At 36.6% G+C, this 23,686-nt stretch overlaps 2 protein-coding genes and 1 long non-coding RNA gene across 4 annotated transcripts; 2 read left to right on the top strand and 1 right to left on the bottom strand.

Annotated features, from left to right (window-relative positions):
• The first annotated feature begins 12,231 nt into the window (after positions 1–12,231).
• On the top strand, positions 12,232–15,154 carry LOC145805801 (protein FAR1-RELATED SEQUENCE 6-like). Of its 2 annotated transcripts, none has more exons than XM_082901015.1 (3): positions 12,232–14,447; positions 14,539–14,655; positions 14,738–15,154. In XM_082901015.1, exons 1-3 carry the CDS (start codon positions 12,285–12,287, stop codon positions 15,005–15,007), a joined length of 2,550 nt encoding a protein of 849 aa, XP_082757141.1. In that variant the 5' UTR covers positions 12,232–12,284; the 3' UTR covers positions 15,008–15,154. The 2 variants fall into 2 exon arrangements, with proteins under 2 accessions (XP_082757141.1, XP_082757142.1); XM_082901016.1 differs by having other exon boundaries at positions 12,233–14,447; positions 14,548–14,655; positions 14,738–15,153.
• Positions 15,155–16,370: 1,216 nt separating this feature from the next.
• LOC114263753 (uncharacterized) lies at positions 16,371–19,433 on the bottom strand. Its single transcript, XR_014348803.1, has 2 exons — positions 19,021–19,433; positions 16,371–16,873 (listed from the first exon to the last, which is right to left on the bottom strand). It is a non-coding gene; the product is annotated as an uncharacterized LOC114263753 (long non-coding RNA).
• Positions 19,434–21,618: 2,185 nt separating this feature from the next.
• On the top strand, positions 21,619–21,993 carry LOC114270435 (uncharacterized). Its single transcript, XM_028211931.2, has one exon. The coding sequence runs from the start codon at positions 21,619–21,621 to the stop codon at positions 21,991–21,993; it is 375 nt and encodes a 124-aa protein (XP_028067732.2).
• The last annotated feature ends 1,693 nt before the right edge of the window (positions 21,994–23,686 follow it).

Below are 23,686 nucleotides of genomic sequence, written 5' to 3'. Positions count from 1 at the left end.
CATAGAGTTTCAGCCCTTCAGCGGTTGACCCCTCGGACGCATGGAAGCGTCGAGGTAGGAATGCCAATAACGCGCCCTGCTTACGAACCAACAGACAAAGCCTTAGCAAGACTGCAGACCTCACCGTTCGTTCCGGCAATCGAGAACGCGCCCCTGCTTTCCTGCTTCCTTCAGCCCAAATTTGCCACGTATGAGGGGAAGACAGACCCCTACTCACACTTAAGCCACTTTCGCCAGGTCATGGCAGTATACCGGCGAAACGAGGCTTTAATGTGTATCCTATTCCCATCAAGCCTCGGCGACCTAGGTTTAACCTGGTTCGAAAGGCTACCAGAAGGCAGCATAGCCTCCTGGGCACAATTGGCAGAGGCGTTTGTGACAAGGTTCAGAACGAACACCAAGACCCTAGTGGAGATCGATCAGCTTCTCTCCATTGACATGGGCGACAAGGAAACATTGAGATCCTACAACAGTCACTATTGGGAGACGTTCAACCAGATAGGGGACTGCCCCATCAATCTCGCCATCGCACAATACAAAAGAGGACTTCCAGTCGGAAACAGATTGAGGGATTCAATTACTATGACTCCACCCCTCACGATGGAAGCCTTGATGAAGAGAGTGCACCAACATATTCAGGTAGAGGGGGATGACGCTCGTGCCAAGGCAAAATCTGGTGCAACAGCAACACCAGATAAGAAGACTACGGCAAAAGTTAACACGGTAGAACGTCCAAGCAGGAATAGACGAGGCATGCGAGACAACGAAGAGAACCGAGATAAAAGATGGTTGAGAGTCCGTACTTCCATTACCACAGTATTCAAGAAACCAATCTATCGAGTTCTCAGCGAGATACGTGATGAACCTTTCGTCAGATGGCCATCTAAATTGGGAAAGGCACAGAAGGACTACGACGAAAGATCTCAGTGCACCTTCTATAAGAAAAAGGGGCATCGCACTGAAAACTGCACGCCGTTGAGACAGCATCTGGAGGAGTTAGTGGCAGCTGGTCACCTGGATCGGTACATAGAATGAGGGACGCAGCCAACCCCCTAAAACCACGATCAGCCAGACGGAACACCGATTGACGCCCCGCCTCAAGGCGTGATAAACGTAATACATGGGGTATTCGAGCCAGAGCGAGTATGTGAGCTCAGGGGAATGATAAAGAAGACTAAGCACTTAAGGGAGGTATTAAGTGCACAGCCCACCATTAAAAAGGGAAAAACAGAGGCCACGAACGTCATGTCTTTTTTTAGACAAAGACAAAGACTTGGCAATGATATATTGCCCTCGTAATGATGCACTGGTTGTCACTCTTCACATCAAGGATTACAACGTCAAGTGAATCTTGATCGACCAAGGGAGCTCATGTGAGATAATGTATTACGAAACCTTCCAACAATTGAAACTGGAAGACAAAGACTTAGCACCTGCCGTATCTCCCATGATCGGATTCAACTCAATGCCAGAGTGACCGGTGGGCAAGATTATCTTCCCAGTCAGAGCACGAAGCATGACGAAACAAGTGGAATTCTGGGTATTAAAAGCCCCTTCCACTTACAACATAATCTTGGGGAGGACATGGCTGCACGCCATGCGATCGGTAGCATCAACCTACCATCAAGTAATGCGGTTCCCTAACGAAGCCGGAGTAATTGAAGAGGTCTATGGAGACCAAATTATGTCTAAGCAATGCTTCGTCACAGTAAATGGCAGCCGAGCTGCCAAAGGGTTTGTTCAGATGGTGAAAGAACCCGAGAGTAATGAATTGTTTGCAGATGTTGGCAAAGCCGTTGAACAGAAGGCAGTGGAAGACTTGATACAAGTAAGAATAGATGAAAAGAACCCGGATAAGTTCTTTTTGCTTGGCTCATCTATGTCCAACACTGAGAGAATAGAAGTCAAGGAATTCTTGACCTCTAACATCGAAGTGTTTGCCTGGACGCCGTATGACATGCTTGGCATTGACCCAAGCTTCATCTGTCACGAATTGAATGTCCATCCAACTGCAAGACCAATCATACAGCGCACTCGCAAATCAGCACTCCACCACGCCGAGATAGTGGTGGAAGAAGTGGGAAACCTTCTAGAGGCAGGAGCTATTAGAGAGGTGCACTTTCCCAAGTGGATATCCAACACAGTAGTGGTGCCTAAGAAGAATGGAAAATGGCGTGTCTGTGTAGACTACAAAACGGTCAACAAGGCATGCCTAAAAGACAGCTTTCCTTTTCCACGGATTGACCAACTAGTAGATCTGATGGCAGGACACAACCATCTTAGCTTTCTTGATGCGTACAGAGGTTACTATCAGATCTCCATGTATGAGCTAGACCAAGAGGTCACATCTTTTACGACGCCAAGAGGACTATATTGTTACAAGGTCATGCCTTTCGGCCTTAAGAACGCAGGGGCAACATTCCAACGGATGGTCACCAAGATGTTCGAACCATTGTTAGGCAGAACAATGGAAGCTTACATCGACGACATGGTAGTCAAGAGCAAGGATAAGAATGACCATCTCAGGGACCTAGGCGAGATGTTTCAGATCCTGAAGAAGCACGAGCTATGCCTTAATGCATCCAAGTGTGCGTTTGGCGTAGGATCTAGTAAATTCCTGGGCTTCCTGGTGACCAACCGAGGTATAGAAGCAGACCCCTCTCAGATCAAAGTAATTCAGGATCTAGAGAGACCCAACTCAGTAAAAGAAGTACAACATCTCACCGGTATGGCAGTCGCGCTAAACCGGTTCATAAGTCGGTCGTCAGACAAATGTCGACCATTCTTTCAAGCATTAAAGGCCAAGTTTGAGTGGGATGAAGAATGTAACCGCGCCCTAGAGAGTTTGAAGGAATACATGTCTTCTCTACCGTTGCTAGTGACTCCAATACCTGGAGAAGAACTATTTTTGTACCTGGCAGTTTCGCAGCACGCAATTAGAGCAGTGTTGGTCCGAGCGGAAAGAATCCAACATCCGTCCATCTTTTATGTCAGCAAGACATTGCTGGGCGCAGAAACCAGGTACTTACCATTGGAAAAACTGGCCTTAGTCTTGATGATGGTCTCAAGGAAGTTGTCGCACTACTTTCATGCCCACACCATAATCGTCCTCACAGCTTTTCCATTAAAAGCTTTATTTGAGAGGGCGAACTTTTCTGGACGAATCTTGAAATGGGCAGTCGAGTTGGGACAGTTCGACATCAAGTTCCAACCCAGAACCGCGATAAAAGCCCAAGCCTTGGCAGACTTTGTCGTAGAATTCACCCCAGGAAGTCATCATATCTACCCAGTCGACCTGACTGATACAACCGAACTAGGGTTGGAAGTTGACGCCGGAATAGCGCAACCCCTGGTGCAGGATACGCAGTCAGACCCTAAGGCAGACCAAAGTAAAGTAAGGAAGGAAGAAGCAAACCATGCTACACCAAGCCAAGACTCACCAACAAATAAAGACTTGGTACAATCAGATAGCGAGGGGCAAACAACAAGCATGGACCTTGAAGAAAACACCAGCAACACTCTTGATCCCAAGGGATCATCTGATCCCTCCACTTACTAGAAACTGTTCGTTGGAGAGATGTGGAAGCTCTTCGTGGATGGAGCGTCCAACAGGCACGGTGCAGGACTAGGCATAGTCCTCATCTCACCAGATGGCCTAGTGGTGGAGCAAGCAGTCAACCTTGGCTTCCCAGCATCAAACAACGAAGCATAATATGAAGCGCTTCTAGCAGGCTTAAAATCAGCATCCTACATGAAGGCCACCGAGTTAATGGTTTACAGTGACTCACAGCTGGTGGTAAACCAAATTTCAGGTGACTACGAGGCAAAGGATGACAGGATGGCTAAGTACCAAGAGTTAGTCAGAAAAGAGATCAAGAAATTTGAAGTAGTGCGGATAGAGCAGATCGGCAGGGAAGAAAACAATAGAGCGGACGAACTAACAGGCTTTGCTTCAATGGCAGATACCTCCATCCCTCATCCATTGCTGATTGACCACCTACCAAGACCAAGCATTGAAGAACCCGAAGTAGAAGAGGTATGTTGTGCCGAATTAGGCCCTTCGTGGATGGATCCAATCATACTGTTCCTAAAAGACGGCGTCTTATCGGAAGAAAAGAAAGAGGCCAACAAAATAAGAGCAAAGTCACAGTGCTTTTGGCTCTCCCCATCAATGGCATTGTACAAGAAATCCTTCACAGGACCTTACCTAAAGTGTGTCCACCCCAGCAAAGTGGAAGCATTCTTGTTCGAAATTCACGAAAACGTATGCGGAAGCCACCAAGGGGGGAGATCATTGGCTGATAAGGCAATTTCGCAGGGATATTGGTGGCCTTACATACAAGCAGATTCAGAGAAGTATGTCAAGAAGTGCGAGAAATGTCAGAAGTTCGCACACCAAATACATCAGCCAGCCAGAGAACTTCTACCTTTAACTAGTCCATGGCCCTTCACAATGTGGGGCTTGGACATAGTAGGACCACTTCCAATAGCACCCGGCAACAGAAAGTTCTTCCTCGCACCAACAGACTACTTTACAAAGTGGGTGGAAACAGAAGCACTAGTATCAATAAAGGAGAAAGATGTAAAGAAGTTCGTCTGGCAAAATATCATCACTCGGTTCAGCATACCCAAAACGCTAATATCAGACAACGGCACTCAGTTCGACGACAAAATCTTTAGAGGCTTTTGTGAAGAGTACAAGATCGAATTCTATAACTCTACACCGGCATACCCCCAAACAAGTGGCCAGGCAGAAGCATCAAACAAAGTTGTCTTGGATGGATTGAAGAAAAGGTTAGAGAAAGCAAAAGGAATGTGGGCTGAGGAGCTTCCTTATGTTTTATGGGCTTACCGTACCACACCTCGACGATCAACGGGAGAAACACCATTCTCCTTAGCCTACGGCATGGAAGCAGTAATCCCACTGGAAGTTGGCCTCCTCACCATTCGAAGCGAAAATTTTGATCCAGACTTAAATGGAGAAGCCATCACATTAGAGCTTGACCTTGCAAAAGAAAGAAGAGAAAGAGCACTGATTCACATCGCCTCATACCAACAGAAGTAATTCAGGAAATACAACAACACCGTACATCCAAGGCAATTCAAGATCGGAGATTGGGTACTACGCAAAGTAATGGAAAACACCTTGGTACCCGGAGATGGCAAGTTAGGGCCCAATTGGGAAGGACCTTACAAAGTGGTTGGATTAGCAGGTAAAGGGGCATACCACTTAGAAAGACAAGGACGGCAAAGCCATTCCCAGGCCATGGAACACTGCCAATCTCAAACTATTTTATTTTTAGCTTTTTTTTTCAAGTATTTGTAATTTTTTCTTTCTCAATGAAATAAGTAGTTTCTTTTCAGTATAGTTGTTTCCTTCTGTAAAAGATTGTTTTAGGGAGTTAGGAGCACTGTAAGCATAGTTGGCTGAAATAACCAACTTTGCACTCTCTTCAACTAAGATTAGGATTAGTACTGAAAAAATTAGCTGGAAAAACCAACACCCCTCCTAAGCCCCGGATAAGGATCCAGGCTGCAGGACGTTTGGTCGGAATAACCAAATACTTTACTCTAGGTTGGCAGAAAAAACCAACTTAGAGGTTGGCTGGAAAAACCAACACCCCTCCTAAGCCCAAGATAAGGATCCAGGTTGCAGGACGTTTGGTCGGAATAACCAAACACTTTACTCTAGGTTGGCAGGAAAAACCAACTTAGAGGTTGGCTGAAAAAACCAACGCCCCTCCTAAGCCTAGGATAAGGATCCAGGCTGCAGGACGTTTGGTCGGAATAACCGAACACTCTACTCTAGATTGGCAGAAATAACCAACTTAGAGATTGGCTGGAATAACCAACACCTCTCCTAAGCCCAGGATAAGGATCCAGGCTGCAGGACGTTTGGCAGGAATAACCAAACACTTCACTTTAGGTTGGCAAAAATAACCAACTTAAAGGTTAGCTGGAAAAATTAACACTTAGTACTCTTCAGCCAAAGTAAGGATCTAGGTATGGCATTCCATTTACATGAGCTAACTATTCCAGTAACCAAAATTGGATGTTTCATTAATGTCCATTTTTCCTTTGGTATGGCATTCCATTTACATGAGCTAACTATAGCTCCTGTGTCTATGAGAACACTGAGGCTATAGGGTTTATAACCTGCAAAATTAAATGTTCCTAATACATATGTATATCTTCTTTTTCCTTGGCTAGGAGAAAAAATAATATCATCATTTTTTGTTTGAAAATGATACATATATGCAGACTTAATATGTTCAAGTTTTCTTGTTCCTGGAAAAATAGGAATTTGAACGTTGTTTGAAGTAATAGATTCTTGATTAGAATTATTACTTGATTCTCAAATGCTTAACTTTGAAAATGATTTGTTAGGAAAATATTTTTCAAATACAGAAGTTGATCTTTTAATTTTTGAAACTGTATTTTCAATATATAAATTTTTTCCTGATACCAGCATTTGTAATTGTGCAGGTTTTTTTGTTTTAGAAGATTCTCCTTGTCCCACTAGGTCATGGATTAACCATTGTCGAGAGATTTGTAAATCGCTCCAATTCATTAGACGAGGTTGTATTACCATGTCAAATGGTTTTGGTTCAAAGATTTCAACGATTTTATTATCGTTTGATCTTTTTTTTGTTTCAGGAAATTTAGTTAATTCGTGAATTGTTTTCCAACGAATAGCCAAATCATGAGAATTTGATTTCATTCCTAATCATTGTGTTTTAATTCTTATTCTAACTGTATCTTCAAGATTATGATCATTTATGGAAATAAAGAAATTTGGTCTAACATTAAACCAAACTACTCTACTAGCCAAATTAGACTGAATTTCTCCAATGATTGCTTTCATTGGGTCGGAAAATATTTTGTCAAAATTACTGTTGTCCCTTGGCGAAATAAGGTTGTTATGGTTACTTGAATTAATCCAATATGGATATATTGAATTTTAGGATATTTCTTTTTCCATCTTGCAACATTTTTCTTATAAAAAAAAGGAATATTAATATTTCTTTCTTCTGACCATTTTTCTTGAGTGTTACCACTGTATTGTTCAAACACTCTTGCTGAAAAGAAGTTAAATTTTGAAAGTTTGTAAATTTCTAGAACAACAACTTCTTGCATTTTTTGAATTTTGCTAATTCTTCGTCGGTAAAAGTTGTTTCTTCTCCGATTACATCTCCAAGTCGGATTGCCTGTAATTCTTCTTGAGATATACTATTTGCTTCTTGAGATATTTCTTGACTATTATTAGTCATCATGAAGATTAGTTCTTCATCTGAACTTTCTTCATCACTAGAAATTTCATATAAGATTTCTTCTTTATCAGAAATTTCTTCTCCATATATTATTTCAAAATCTTGTTCTTCAAGGATTTTGATCATTTTCTTTGCATTTTTTTCCCTTTTTGGGCATTCGGGTGCATAGTGACATTCTTCGTTACAAATGTAACATTTACAAGTTTTTTTTTTTTGAAATACATGTTGGTTTATTTTTTGAATATACTTTTTCTTTTTTAAAAAATTTTTGTTCTTTTTCCAAGGTTTCCATTTATATTTTCTACATTTTTTGGTAAATCCTTTTCTTTTAGGAAATGTGTTACAACCAATTTTTCAATTTTCTTTTAAAAATTTATCACAACATTTTTGACCGTATTGTGAGTTGAAAATTTGATTTTTTATTTGTTTTTTCGCCTATACTTCTAGACACTGATCTGCTATTAGTCTTAAAACATAATTAATGTGAAAATCAAGATTATCATATTCTTCCTTTCCCATTTTTTTGAGAAAATCAGGATATGTTTTAATACATAACCCATCCCATGGATTAGGGAGTTTATGCAGGGTTGATTTGCTGGTGGATCAATAAGATAATAATATTTTTTAAAAGTTTGAACATAGTCTTCAAAAAGACAAATATTACATAATTCTAGTTTAGTCAAAATATAATTTACATCTGCTTGCAAATTAGTATCTCCTGCAAAACCACATAAATTTTCTTTTATGATTTTTGCAAATTCAGCTAAGATTGTGTCAAGTGTGAGAAAATTTGTTAACAAAGCCGTTTTTTGACTTTTTTCAATTTCAGATTTTTCCCACTGTCTTAACCATTGCAACACATCTCCCTGGAGAGTTGCTGCAATATAATCAAGGAATTTTTCCTTTGACCAACTATTTTTATAATTGGTAATAATGATGGACAAGGATTGTGCCCAATCATCTATTGCTTGTGGCTTATCCTTAAATGGAACATGAGACAAGTCTAAATAAGTACCATTTTGAGCTATTGGATACTTATGATTATTATCTTTTCTAGATATTACTGGCTCAGGTGTAGGATTGGAGATACTTCCAATGTTAGTATCATTTTTAACTTCATTTGTTTGAATAAATTCAAAATTTTCTCCATCTCTCCATGTGCCAAATAATTCGGGATCAATTGACTCTTCTGCCTTTCTTTTTCCTTTATTTATTTCTGATGAAATATCTTGATCTATTGTTTCTTCAGATGAGGATGATTGACTGTCATCATCATTAGTTGACATATATTAATATCATAATTAAAGTGTTGTAAAAGGGCTTCATTTTCTAGATAAGTTTCTGTTATCTGATCTAGTAGCCTATTTCCTTCATCAGTACTTAAATCTGGGTTTTTATATAATTTTCTCCAATAATCCAATATTTCAACAACATTTTCATATTCAGTTCTATTATAGGTATTGGTTTGAAATACCATAATATCTTCTGTACCATAAAACAGCCTAGGGATGTAACTATCTCCTGGACTATTCATTTCATCATTGTTTATGAAGGATATAGTTTCTAATTTTGTCACCAAATTGTTTATTTGATTTTTTCTTCTTTATTTAAGTCAATATTTATTATAGAACCCAAATTGTCTATTTTAGATTCTATAGACTCAACTTTAGTCTCTAGATAATTTTGATTTATTTTTTGATTTTTATATAATTTGAAAAACTAAGAACACATAATATCAGTATTATTATTTAAACTAGAAAACACACTATTTATATTTGCAGACTCTTTAGTAATATGCAAACTATGATCATATTTATTATTAACATTATTTTTTGTATTTCCAAAGCATATTATATCGTCAGAATTGATTGCCATTTTAGATTGTTGTTGGTACTTAAGACTCTCTTAGTGTATTATTTGGTGCATAAAACCTCCCTTTATGATCTTAAAGACTTAATTATGGCCAATAGTCAAAAGATCTTAATGAGTATATGGGCTTTGACATACACTAAGCATATAGGTTTTACAACAACTATAAATGAAACAAATAATTATAAAGATACAAAATACAGAGGATCCACAAAAAACTTAGACGAAATATTTAATAAATTTTTTTTAATAACATAAAACACTCCACACACACTTATATATATATATATTAAAAATTTATACATAGATAGAAATACTTACATAGTTTGATCTTACTTTCAAAAGCTTTTCACCAAACTCTGATACCAATTACTAAACAAAAAAGGAAATGTGCTTTTTACTATTTTTCTTATGGAATTATGGTGGAATTCTGGAATAAGGAATTATGATAGCAAAAAGATGGAGAGAATATGGAAAGAATTTACATTGCCTTCTTTATTCGCTTGAATGCCAATTTATATACAGACAAAAACCAAAAGTTATGACATATCTACCTTACATCCAATTTCTACAACTTTTGACAAAACTTTACAACTTTTTGACAAAGTCTACAAGCCTAGGCGTAGGCTTATACAACATTTCCACAAAATTAAATACAAAGACAAAAAGTCATAAATGAGAGACTTTAATTATTTGTCATCTTTATACTACAATTATATACATACACTGTATATCTTTGCCAAATTTAATATATACAGTGTATGTACAGTGTATATTATATACACTGTATATATTTTTGCTTGTCTTTCCAAATTGAATCTATCTATCTTAGTAGTTCTTCTTATTTATTCAAATTTATTTGTCCTAATATTTTTACTTATCTGTCCAAATTATTTTAACTTATTTGTTATATAATTTAGATAGATAGACACTTCAATTTGAACCGATGGTATTAAAAATATTTAACATGCCAACTGAGTAAATATTGAACAAAAATGCTAGAGGTCCCAAAAATTCTACCAAAAGTTTTACCAAATGTCTCACATGGGTGTGGGACCCACATGGGACCCACATTGTGTGGGTCCCATACCTATGTGAGACATTTGGAAAAACTTTTGGTAGAATATTTGAGGTCTCTAGCATTACTCAATATTGAATGCACTTGTGATACCACGTGGTAGTATTATCATTGAATGAACAATCTTCATTTGTGATAGAGACCACCACACTATTGAGTTACTAAGAGAGACAGTTTGTCTATCTAATCCATTTACAATTTTTTATTGGATAGTGATACATGTGCACACAATGGCCATGCTTGATTTGATTTTCATAAACTTGTTTCAGAAATTTTTTTAAAAAATTAAAAATTAATTTGGTGAAAAAAATTAAAAAATTTTAAACACTTATAATTTTTATATTATTTTTGGAAGGCCAAAAATAATTTTAAAAATATATTTTTAATATTTATTTTTATAAAATTAATTTTTATTTTTCTAAATAATTATTATTTTTTATGAAAAACAAACCGATATTTTTTATTTCAACGTTTCACATAATGAACTTTTTTTTTTTTTTTTTTTTTTGGTCGTCGTCGTTGTTGATGATGATGTTGACATAATCACTTGGAAGGAGACGACTACAATACGATCATGCTTTTTTTTTTTTTTTTTTTTTTTTTTTGAACATACAATAAGATCATGCTTGTCTTCCTCTTTTACTGCAGTAGGAGCCTTTTTTTTTTTTATATGAAATAGCTACATAATATTAATTTTGAATGAGAAGGGTAATTAATAAAGTTTCCTTTTTATATGGGATTGTCTGTATGGACCTAAATAAAAGTCGCCTAGATTTATGGCGTTAAAGTTCATAAAATGGATTTATAGATCAGCTCCGATTCATACCACTAAAACTTGAGCACTAGGAGCAGCTCTAATTACGTGGCATCTAAGAAGGGAGGAAAAATGACACTTTCATATTACAGTGCGTGTGTTTCACGCACTGTGATTAGGAAAAAAAAAAAAATTTCCCGCTCAAAAATCTGATAACAGAGGAGAAGAAATCGTGTTTCAACTCTATTCCCGTTGAAGCTGTGATCGGCGTCCCTCTCCTCCACCGTGTAAATTGTAACGGGATTTCCACCGCCGTCCCTCTCCTCCACCATCAAGCGTTCATTTGCTATCTCCGTTTGCAGATTTCGTGTCCCTCTCTGTCTTCCCTCTCTTGGTCAAGCATTTGCAGATCTCTCCCTCTCCTTCGTTCAGGTCAATTTCTGTCCAGTTGTCGTCCCTCTCCTCCACCATTTAAATTGTAGTTGTATTCTGTAATGAAATATATATATATATAAACATACATTGAAGAAATTTTTATAATCTGTTAAACATACATATATATATATATATCAGATTATAACATACATATATATATATATATATATATGATTATACCAAACATATATATAACAGATTATAGCATACATATAATTTGTTATTGAAAAGATAATTGGTAACTGGTAAACATACATATATAATCTGTTATAACATACATATATATATATATATATATAAAACAGATTAGAACATACAGATTATAATATGACAGATCATTGTTAATATAACAGAGGAGAAGAAATGCAGATTATAATATGACAGATCATTGTTAATATTAACAATGATCATTGTTAATATAACATACATTGAATGAACAGAAATGCAGATCTCTCCCTCTCCTCCATTTCTGTTAATATGACAGTCCAAATCTGTTAAATTGTTATAAATTGTTAATCTAATTTTGGACAGATTTTGGGTTAATCTGGTAACTTGCATTGTTAGAAATTGTTAGATTTTGGGTTAATTTGTTAAATTGTTAGAAATTGTTATAATCTGTTAATCTGGGAATTGTTAGAATTTGAAGCTCTTACAAATTAGAAATTGCTACAATTTGAAGCTCTATTAATTTTTGAAAGAGTAATATGTTATAGTCTCTTGAAAGGGGTAATATGTTATAATTTGTTCAAGAGCTTGCATTGTTAATCTGTGTGTATATGTGTAAGTATAACAGAGTAATAACATAATAGCTTGGTTCTATTACTCTATTAATCTATTAAATCATTTGATTTCATATGGTATTTTTGAATGAGCAGGAATGGAGAATGGTTCGAACAGTGCTGAGAATCCTTTATTAAATGAGAGTGAAGAAGTTGAGGAACCGAAGAGGGGTATGTGTTTTAGCTCAAAGCAAGAAGTGCATTCATTTTATGCGAAATATGCGAAACATGTTGGATTTTCCATAGCTTATAAAACTCAAGTTTGTGGCGATGATGGGGAATTAAGATATTTTGGGATTGAATGTTCTCGATCGGGAAAGAGAATCAAAAAATCAGAAGTAAACCCTCTAAAGCCATCTTTGTCTACAAAAATTGATTGCAAAGCAAGGGTACGGGCAACCTTACAAAAGGATGGGAGATTTATGTTAACCACAGTTAACCTTGACCATAACCATGACTTGATTCCCACCGACTCACGTCATTTTGCAATGAATAAAAAGATTGTTACTCCTGTGAAGAGAAGATTAGAAATTAATGATCAAGCAGGGATTGGGGTATCTAGAAATTATCACTCAATGGTTGTTGAAGCTGGGGGTTATGAGTCATTAACATTTGATGAGCGAGATGCACGAAATTACATTGACAGAGCTAGAAAATTAAGGCTTGGAGAAGGAGATTCCGATGCACTTCAAAAATATTTTTTGAGGATGCATGCACAAAATTCGAGTTTCTATTATATGATTGATGTTGATACTGACTTTCGCATAAGAAACTTGTTTTGGGCGGACGCAATGAGTCGGGCGACTTACAAAGAATTTGGAGATGTTGTTTCATTTGACACAACTTACCTCACTAATAAATATGATATGCCATTTGCTCCGTTTGTAGGAGTTAACCACCATGGACAGTCGATTTTGCTTGGTTGTGGGCTGTTATCTAGTGAAGACACTGATACATTTGTTTGGCTGTTCAAATCATGGTTAAATTGCATGTCAGATCATCCCCCAAAAGCTATAATAACTGATCAGTGCAAAGCTATGCAAAATGCGATAGAAATTGTCTTCCCCAATACTCGACATCGATGGTGTTTATGGCATATCATGAAGAAAATTCCGGAGAAATTGAAAGGGTATTCCCAATATGAATCCATGAAGATGGATTTGCAAAATGCAGTGTATGACACATTCACAAAAGATGAATTCGAGATGAAATGGAAAGAGATGATTGCAAAATTCAATCTTTATGAGAATCGATGGTTGGGGGTGTTATATGATGAGCGACAGCGATGGGTTCCTGTTTATGTCAAAGATATTTTTTGGGCTGGCATGTCAACGACACAACGAAGTGAGAGTATGAATGCATTTTTTGATGGATATGTCAACCCAAAGACTACATTAAAACAATTTGTTGAACAATATGACAATGCCTTGAGAAGTAAGGTAGAGAAAGAGAAGAAAGCTGACTTCAAGTCTCGGCACAAAGTCTTTGATTGCCTAACTGTATATGGCTTTGAGAAGCAATTTCAGGATGGCTACACCAATGCAAAATTCAAAGAAGTTCAAGCAGAGATGAAGAGACTAGTTTATTGTCAGCCGTTTATGGTCAAAGAAGAGGGTTCAATTTGTACATATTTTGTAAAGGAAGCTATGGTACTTTTTGGGAAGATGAAGCATGTGGACTTTGTTGTCTATTATAATTCGACCGAATTTGATGTGCAATGTATGTGCCGGTTGTTTGAATTTAGGGGCATCATGTGTGCTCACTCACTCGTTGTGCTCATTGCAAGATGCATAAATGAGGTTCCACATAAATACATTCTACCACGATGGCGAAAAGATTTGGATAGAGGGTACACATGCATAAAAACCACATACGCTGGCTTTGGGGATGATTTCAATGCAAAGGTGTATGAGAAGATGAATACAAAATTGGTTGGCATTGTACAATTTGCTGGGAACTGTGAAGGGAAAATAAAACTTATCGACCGTGGGTTGGATGAAATCAAGGCAAAAGTGATGAAAGATGATGAAGGTGGTGGGAGTAATGTAGCACCTTCGACTAGTAATGTACCACCTATTACTAGTAATGTACCATCTTCCCCAATTGGCAGCATTAATAGACACACAATCAGTCATACCAAGTTGCTTAGTCCTTTGGTTGCTCGGCGAAAAGGTCGTCCAGTTACTAAAAGAAAGGTTGCCAAAGTAGATCAAATAGTGAATCGGTTGAAGGCAAGCAAAAGAAAACACAACAAATCAAAGGTAAATTTGTATTCATTACTCTCTATTCAACTCATATTTTATTGTAATCATGTCATACATTTGAGGCATTCATTAACTTTTATGAATATAGGGTACTAAGGTGCTTGGAGGTGAAGGTGAAGGTCAATGTCAATCTCAACCTGAATGTAGTGTACGTAGAGAGCTTTATCCTTATGTGGTTGGCATGGAAAATAATATGTGTGTGCCGGTACGTATACATCATAGGATTTTACATTGAGCAATTTATGTTATTCTCCAATTTATTTTAACATTTCATTTTAATTGAATAGGGACACATGGTCAATGCTATTGGAGGCACATCTCTCACCCCGACAAGTGTGGACATTATGAGAAGACAAAGTTTCATAAATCCCCCAACTCAGATTTATGGAGTTGGCACATCGCTTACCCCGTCGGACTGTATTGGAGGCACACCGGGATTTACGAGAACTCAACAATCCATGACTGCTACGCATCAAATTTATGGAGCTGTACCATCTTCATTTGTTGACTTCAATGTACAAATGAACCACAATGACCGTGGCGGTAGTTTTCGTTAGTTGGAAACTTGCAATTGTAATGCCTTTTATGTGACTAAACTTGGATTTTATTTTGTTTTGGATAATTTATTTAATATATTTTTGGATTGTTCAGTTTCTTTATTTTTTGGTTGAGAACAAATTGATGTTGTTCCCTACTTTGTTGTTATAGTTAATGTTCCCAATTGATGTTGTTATATTTGTGCTCTATTTACTACATGTGTTCCAAATCTGTGTGAAAAAAGCTGTTACAAATCTGTTAAAAACCTGTCTTCAAATCTATCTTGAAAAACCAGTGTGGAAAAAATATGTTCTCAAAACTGTGTGAAAAACCAGTGTTCAAAAAATCTTTCTTCAAAAACCTATGTACAAAAATCTGTGTTCAAAACTATGTGAAAAAAACCTATCTTCGAATCTGCCTTGGAAAACCTGTGTGAAAACAAAAGTCTTCAACACTGAAAAACCAGTGTTGAAAAAATCTCTGTGAAACAATGTGAAACAAAACCTGTATTTGAATCTGTCTTGCAAAACCTGTGTGCAGAAATGTCTTCAAAACTGTTTGAAAAACCAGTGTTTGAAAAACCAGTGTTCAAACAATCTGTCTTCAAAACTGTGTTAAAAAACCTGTGTGCAAAAATCTGTCTTCAACAACCTGTCAATCTGTCAATGTGTCCAAATCTGTGTTCAAAATGCGTTGAACCTGTGTCCATATGTGTCCAAATCTGACAACAATGTGATTCAATTGTGTTCACAATCTGTCAATTTTCTATGTTAATAATGAAGACAAAGTTGTGAAGCACCTGTGTTAAAATACACAATAATGTATGTTCAAATACAGAACAATGTATGCAAAAATTTGTGAAGCACCAGACAAACAGAATCTATGTTCGAAATCAGTCCAAAATGTGTCCAAAATCAGTCAAAAATCAGCCTAAAATCAATCAAAAATCAGCCTACAATCAGTCCAAAATCATCCCAAAATCTGTCCAAAATCTGCCTAAAATCTGTCCAAAATCAGCCTACAATCAGCCTAAAATCAGTCCAAAATCATCCCAAAATCTGTCCAAAATCAGCCTACAATCAGCCCAAAATCAGTCCAAAATCTGTCGGAAATCAGCCCAAAATCAGTCGAAAATCAGCCCAAAATCTGTCAGTAATCTATGTTCAAGCACACAAACATAAGCTATGAAGCACCTGTTCATAATATGTGTTAACAAGCACCTGTCAATAATCTATGTTCAAGCACACAAACATAAGCTATGAAGCACCTGTTCATAATATGGGTTCCTGTCCAAATCTGTTCATAATATGTGTTCAAACAGACAAACAAATAACTTTCAAGCTTCCAATCAGATAACAAACAATCCACATGATTACATATTCATACTTGTCAATCCATAATTGTAATATATAATAAATCTTCATACATATCATCTTCATAATTAATACAACACCAATTACATGTTTTAACTTGTATAAAAATTATTACATCTTCATAATTAATATCACACCAATTACAAGCAAGATGAAGATCCCATTAATACAACACGAATTTCTATTTATGTCTCTTTGCAATTTTTGCATCTGCGCATTCTGAAATTGATGTTGTTCGCTTTGAAATCGAAGATGTTCGCCCATACTTTGAAGTTGTTCGGTGACAGTCGGTGTATTCTCCATTCGCACTTGCCCTTCCTCCGTACGTTGTGAATTTGTAGGCAAGCACCATGCAATAAACCCACTGCAATCAGGACAACAATAAAATAGCTTATTCTTGTTTCGTTCCGTCTCCGAAATTCGAATGATTGCTTTTTTCCGACATTGAGGACAATTTCTGTTGCAATACGTCAATTGATCTGAGGTACTGCCGTTAACACTTGAAGTTGACATCTGCAAAAATATGAAGCGAAATCTTAATCAGTTAGTGTATTACTCTTAGGACCTCTTCCTACAGCAATTGGAAATTTGAATAAGTTGACAAACCTGTAAGAAAATTTGGAGAAATTGTTGTTGTAGGGTATTGGCTTATAAGTAACATAGGCATTTGTAAGGCTTTGTATTTTTTATTTTTATTTTTGTTCTGATTAGAACGTGAAAGACTTCTATGAAAGTGTAAGTAAGCACTGTGACAGCATGGTTTCAATGTATTAGTGGCTTTCATATTTGAGTCATATTCCCTCATTGCTGTGTGCTCCTCATATTCCCTTGTGACATGACTCTTATGTGAAGGAATGATGGAATGACACAACCTTAAACTAACTCTTTACAAGTTCAAGTTATCAAAATTGCCTTATCCTTCTAAATAGTTCAACCTGAACCTATTTCCAGAAACATGTCTGCTTCATGCTTCTAAAAAGATAAAATTTGATTTCGAGATCCTGTTTGACCCTTATATTTCAACCAGATGCTTCATTCTTTGAATCATCTAAGCTTTTACACATTTCCATTACAGAAAATTTCAGCTAAATTGCACATATGCTTTACTTACTATGTATTATGCAGTTGTTAGTTCCATGTCTTGGGTGCCCTTTTCAATGCTTCCAATTCCTTTTTCTGCAAGTCTCTTAATTCTAACAGTTTCTGCAGGTCTCTTAATTTTAATTATTGAAGTTTGTAAACTTTATCATTGATCTGAATTTTTTAATTAAATTTATTGTTTACAAAACTGCGACGCAAGTGGGGGAGGAGAAGTCATATAGTTTTCGATTCGAAACAGCCAGCTGCTGCTCTATAGGCACTATTAAGTTATGATAGAAAAAATAAAATATACAGGATAAGAAACCACTGCTAATAACATCCATGTACAAGGATAGCATCTTTGGCCAAATCAAAAATTAGATAAGAAATTTCATTTGCTCATAAGTTACACTTGAGGAGGGTGCCTGGAGACACCACTCGAGCTAACAGTTTATCAGTTGATAATGAAATAGAGATGGTGCCAAAGCCTCCAATTTTATACTGATTGGTCATAGAAACTAATAACAGCAAAAGGTCCCTAATAAAAAAGAACTATTAATATGCATTTGGATGTTAAAAGTTAAACATAAATGAAAATCAAGAAAGGATGGCTTTCCTTCTTTTCCCCCCTTTTTTCTAATGTCAGAAGCTAAGCAAGGTTGAGAGTGGACACTTGCTAACTCCCAATTGAAGAAACTAAAAAATAATGCTAATACAGCTAACAAAAGCATGAAAAGAATAATCAAATAACACTAATACATACAAATTTGCCATCATCACTATTACCAAACCAATATCAGATCAACATCACACCTCACATCATTCTCCAACTACTAAGAATGTGCGATTAACTCTTAAGAAACCTTTGAAGAAATGTCAAACAAGCAGCAAGGCAATTGCATTTAGCATAAGAATTTTTGGAATTTCTGGGTACAGTCAGCAATGCATGCTACTACATAGAGCATTGGGTTCCTTGCATTTTGACAAAACCACATAACACAAAGTTCAAGCAGATTACTAAATATAAAATTTTAAAAAAAGTAGGCATTGAATAGACATAAAAACAAAGAAAATTTGAAAAACATAAATAGAACACAGTAAACCAACTGGGTATGCACCAGAAACTAGAAAATAATTACCAACAAAAATAAGTAAGTAGAAAAGGGTTCTCTTATTTTTACATAAGGAAAATCAAGAATGAAGCTAATCTGCTATTTTTACATAAGGAAAATCAATAATGCAAATCCAAGAAAGATTTGGCAGTGGCTTCAAGGATGATTAAACAATTTTATATATTCTCCACCAAATATATATTTTAGATTTTTTAGGCAAATCCAATGTAATGTAAAATTGGGGCAAACCAAAATCAAAATCAATTGGGGCAAACCAAAATCAAAATCAAAATCGTCCTAAACAGATGAAATCAAAGTGAAACACACAAATCAGGGCATATAGATATAGATATATACATAGATATAAATCAGGGCATGAAATCAAAGTAAAAAATCTCAACAAATCAGGGCGTATAGATATAGATACATACATATATATATATAGAGAGTGAGAGAGAGAGAACTGACCTGCGCAGAAAATCTGTGAAGACGGAGAGTGACTCGGTCGTCGTCGGTCGTCGTGCGTGACTCGCTCGTCGTTCTCGTGAGAAGCTGCGCTCGTCGGGGTTGTAAAAGCTGCGTTCAACCTCAATCCTCGCCGGGGTTGGAGAGCTATGCTCGTCGTCTCACCGCTGTTGGAGAGCTACCCTCGTTGGGAGCTCCTCGACAAAGAGGCACAGCAGAGAAGAGAAGAGAAGGAAGAATAGAGAGAGAGTCTTCAAATGTTTTGTGAAAATGAATTTGAAATTTGAAATGAAAAGAGGGAGAAACGGGCGAGTTTGCCTCAGCTTTTGACGTTGGCGGCCACGTCATTAGTGGTGATTTAGTGATCAAGTTTTAGTGGTCGGAAGCATTTTTGTTTATAGATTGAGAGCCCAATTTTTTTTTTTTTTTTGGGTAGGTAATGAGACCCCAAATTAAAAAGGAAAACTTACTAATAAGTCTCATATACAAAGTTTAGGGCGCATTTAATTCTCAAACAAAACACTTGCACCAATTAGTCCTACACATTTTTAATTGTTACAAAAAAATCTTATTTTTTTTTTTAAATTTACAGATACTGTTATATCTTATTACAGTCAGACTTCTGTCAAACGGTCACCGGAGACTCGTCGGAATGTTCAACATCATCGGAAAGTCGCCGGAGTATTGCCGAAAAATTGTCGGAGTATCGCCGGAAGTTCACCAAAGTGTTAAGAACTTTAATGGAAGTCACCGGAATGTTCAGAATGTTCACTAGACGTTAAGAATATCACTGGAGACTCACCAGAATGTTTAGAATATTGCCGGAAAAAAAAAAAAGAATAAATGAAGAGATTAGAGCAAAAAAAACATAGCAAAATGTGTTAAATATTGATAAACTAAAAGAAAAAAAATGAAACGATAAAAAACAGCAACAATGGGAAAAACATATGCTATTTTTCAATTTTTGTAACGTTTAAGCAAATAATCTCCAATATTGATCAAACTGAAAAGTAAGTTTTGAAATTGTAAAATGTTACAGTTTCAAAGCAAAAATCTGTTAAGCATTTATTCTTATTAATCAAACTGAAAAACATGTTATGAAACTGTAAAATTTTACAGTTTTATACCATGATTCATTCTAGCACCAAAAAAATTTGAAACTGCAAAATTTTATAGTTTTCACTGCCTGTAACTAAAACTCGAAAACTACTTGTTCAGAACTTGAAAATTTTCTCTATTAGAACAGAAAAAGAGAAGCGTATAACAAAGAAAATGTAGAAAAAAATAAGAGATCGAAGGAGAGAGGTGGATATAGAGGGAGGATTGTACTCCGGCAACTATTTTTTGTTTAGATCTAGCCAAATCTAATGTAGATCTACTCAAATCTAATGTAGATCTACATTAGATCTAAGTAGATCTACTCATCTTCTTCGTCGGAAATATATCTTCTTCGCTGTCGGTGAGGGTGAAGTCACGAGTTGATTTTGATGGTTGGTGGTTACCGATGAACCCCAATCAATGGAGAAAGACGTGATCACTGGTCGTCGTCCATGATAAAGAAGATGAGAGAAGAATGCAGGAAAAAAAAGAGAGGAAAACGTAAAGAGTAAGGCAAAAAGCAGAGAGAGAGAGAGAGAGAGAGAGAGAGGGGAAAGTAAGACTTTTGGGTCTACTCAAAAAGTTGTTGGATTAAATGGTGTCCACATATTTGAAATAGGACATGTGGGTAATTTCCCCAATTAAAAAAGAGGGTACTTATGTATAGGTCTTAATAAGTGGACTTACTATTTAATAGATCCTATGAAAAAAATTTGTCATAAAAAAAGTCACTAATTGTAAGTTTTACCCATAATTTATAAAAATCATGACGAAAAAAAGTCACTAATTATCAATTTTTAGCAACATATATAAAAAATTGTCACAAAAAAATTATTTTTAACGACAATTTTACTATGACTTATTTTCAGTAGGACTTGATGGAAATGAAGTCCAACTATTACGACCTATTGATAATTTACCCTTAAAAATATGACTTGCTAAAAAGAAGATAAATTAATTAAAAAACTAAAAAAAAAGAGGGTTGGTTCTAGACCTCGATTAAGAAAACTTATTAGATAGTGCCATATGACATTGCCATGTGAGATCAAACATCAATCACTAATTGCCACTCTTATGTTAGCCAAAATATTAACATAAATGTTATGGCTAGCCCCACGATGGAAATTAATCACATTCGAATAATGTAACACATAACAATACCCTACAAGATACCTAATAATTATTTATTGGGTGAGCGAGTCTCTCTTTTCTTGTTCTGTGCACTTTATTGTCTGAAGTGTCATAATAATAACTACTAACAAATATTGCAATGTAAACTAGTTTGGGAAAAACATTTATGTAAAAACAGAGGTTAATGATATTGAAAATTTATCATGTAAATTACCATGAGAAATTAAAGGCAATCAATCATGGTTTCCCAAATAATGACATGTTTAAATAAATAGTGTTTTTGAAATCGTAGGGAGGCGATCGCCCCTCTTGCCCCCCTCTAGGTACATCTGTGCTGTAGTATATATAAGTAAACATCCCCTTATGAGGAAGATGAGTGCCGCAATAGCAGGAGCAGGAAGATCAGGAGGATGGCAACCAGTTCTGTATGGGAAACGAAGACTTGATTGGAGGGAGGGTAGTCGTAAAAGTGGTAAGGGGATCTTCACTATTTTCGTAGACAACATTCCATGGTCAATGAATCCTAAAGGGTTATTCTCCTTATTTTCAAAGTTTGGAATTGTTAAGGATGTTTTCATCCCAAGTAAGACTAGGAAATCTACAAAAACGAGGTTCGGGTTTGTCCGATTTGATTGTCCAGTGGCAGTTGCGGTAGCCATTCAGAAAACTAACCGGTTATGGTGCGAAGACAAGGAACTCTATGTGAAGAGGGTAGAGTTTGAGAAGGCAAGAGGCTTTGAGAAATGAGGAGGGTTGAATATTAATGTAGTTGATCCAAGAGGTAAACCGAAAGACTATATGGTCAGAAATGATGTTGGGGGAGGTATGAAGATGGCGGCTCAGCAGTCATACGCAGAGGTAGTACGACAAGGGAACGGGAAAGGAAATGAAGGGCATGTTATAGTGGGGGTAGAAGCTGGTAATGGCTGGCTAAATGATAGTGTCATTGTCACATTGAAAAGCTATGACGCGTTCTCTGAATTTCGGAATGTTGTATTACAGATTGGCTCTAAGGATATTGTTGTTAGAAAAGGAGGGGGCAAGACTGCCGTGGTGCCGTTTATGTCTGCGGAAGACATGAAGGCACAGATGATAATCTTGGATGAATGTATCAAAGAGTGCTGCGAATCAGTCACGGAGTGGAGAAAGGGACTGCGCTTAGTCCAGAACGGAGCAGTGTGGCAAAGCTGCTTTAGAGTGCCTTTAAATCTCTGGAGCAATGATACATTTCTGAAGGTAGGTCGATTATGGGGAGAAATATTACGAGTGGATGAGGCTACATCAAATCAGTTGGATTTTAGTTGTGGGAGGATCCTGATTGAAACAAGAGCAATGTATTCCATTAATACTGTTATTCAGATTAGGTGTAATGATATGGTTTACCCAATTAGAGTTTGCGAAGAGCACGTCATGGTGGCCAAACCACTTGGTGAATCATGTAAGTGTTTATCAGTCCAGAGGAGGGAGGATCTTTGCAGTGTAGTAGGGTCGGAATGTCAGGTTGATGGTCATGGTATGCATCCAGAAATGGATGCTGCTGTGGTGGAAAATTCTGTCCAAATCGTGATGAACATGTGTGTTGAAGGGTTAAAATCTGCTAGGGCTGAGATGGCTCACAAAGTAGCAGAGGTGGTACAAGTACTACCTGTTGATTGTTGTACATCGGTAGTGGAAGAAATGGCGGGCGTGGGCTTGGGAAGTCGTATGGTGGTTAATGCATGTGAAGGAATCAACCAACAGATTTTTAATGCTGAACAACTAATTAATGAAGCCAGTGAGGAAGAGGAGGAAGCTGTTAATGGGTACATGAGAAGCCTTAGTGGAGATGGGCCTGATAAAGATGGAATAAAATTGGAAGTTAAATTGGTTGGGTTAACAAATAAGCCTATTGAAAGTAGAAGTAAGTCCATTACAGTGGGCTTAGATAATTCATTGTCTTTGGGCCAAGACATCGGGGTTGATTCACCATCTATTCAACCCACTTTCATTCTAAGAAACACTGGTTTGAAAAGAGGAGAGGTAAAACAGAGGAAAAAGTTGATTAGGAGAAATGGAGGTAATATAGCTAGTCGAAATTCAGTCGATAACCTCCGAAAAGGAGGGGTTGTAGCAGAGATGTCACGACCCGAACCTGCCGCTACAGGTTTAGCGTCGTAACCGGCCAATAATCCTTGGATTACCAAAGACCTCTTGACTGATTAACATAAAGTTAGGGGCTGCGGAAGCAAATATACGAAATAAATATACAGCCCATTAAGCTGTGAAGACGTACATGATACGCATCATTTAAAACTTTTATAAACATATAAGTGATGTTGAGAGAAATAACCTATACATATCACTTCTAGTAGTGTATTAACAGACATCTTATCTAAAACTTAACAAACAAACAAAGTCTAACATGATTATACAAAAACAACCACAAATCTTGACTTCATCC

The sequence above is a fragment of the Camellia sinensis genome, chromosome 13 (assembly GCF_055761805.1).
Source record: "Camellia sinensis isolate YWXY chromosome 13, ASM5576180v1, whole genome shotgun sequence".
NCBI classification, from domain to species: domain Eukaryota; kingdom Viridiplantae; phylum Streptophyta; class Magnoliopsida; order Ericales; family Theaceae; genus Camellia; species Camellia sinensis.
Note: the sequence above shows the minus strand (reverse complement) of the source record. Positions and strands in the feature narration are given on the sequence as shown.

Excerpts from the sequence above, each read along its gene's own strand:
- LOC114270435 (XM_028211931.2), top strand. The coding sequence starts at position 21,619 with ATGAGTGCCGCAATAGCAGGAGCAGGAAGATCAGGAGGATGGCAACCA.
- LOC145805801 (XM_082901015.1), top strand. The coding sequence starts at position 12,285 with ATGGAGAATGGTTCGAACAGTGCTGAGAATCCTTTATTAAATGAGAGT. Across the intron at positions 14,448-14,538 it reads GAAAACACAACAAATCAAAG|GGTACTAAGGTGCTTGGAGG; the intron begins GTAAATTTGTAT and ends TTATGAATATAG. Across the intron at positions 14,656-14,737 it reads AAAATAATATGTGTGTGCCG|GGACACATGGTCAATGCTAT; the intron begins GTACGTATACAT and ends TTAATTGAATAG.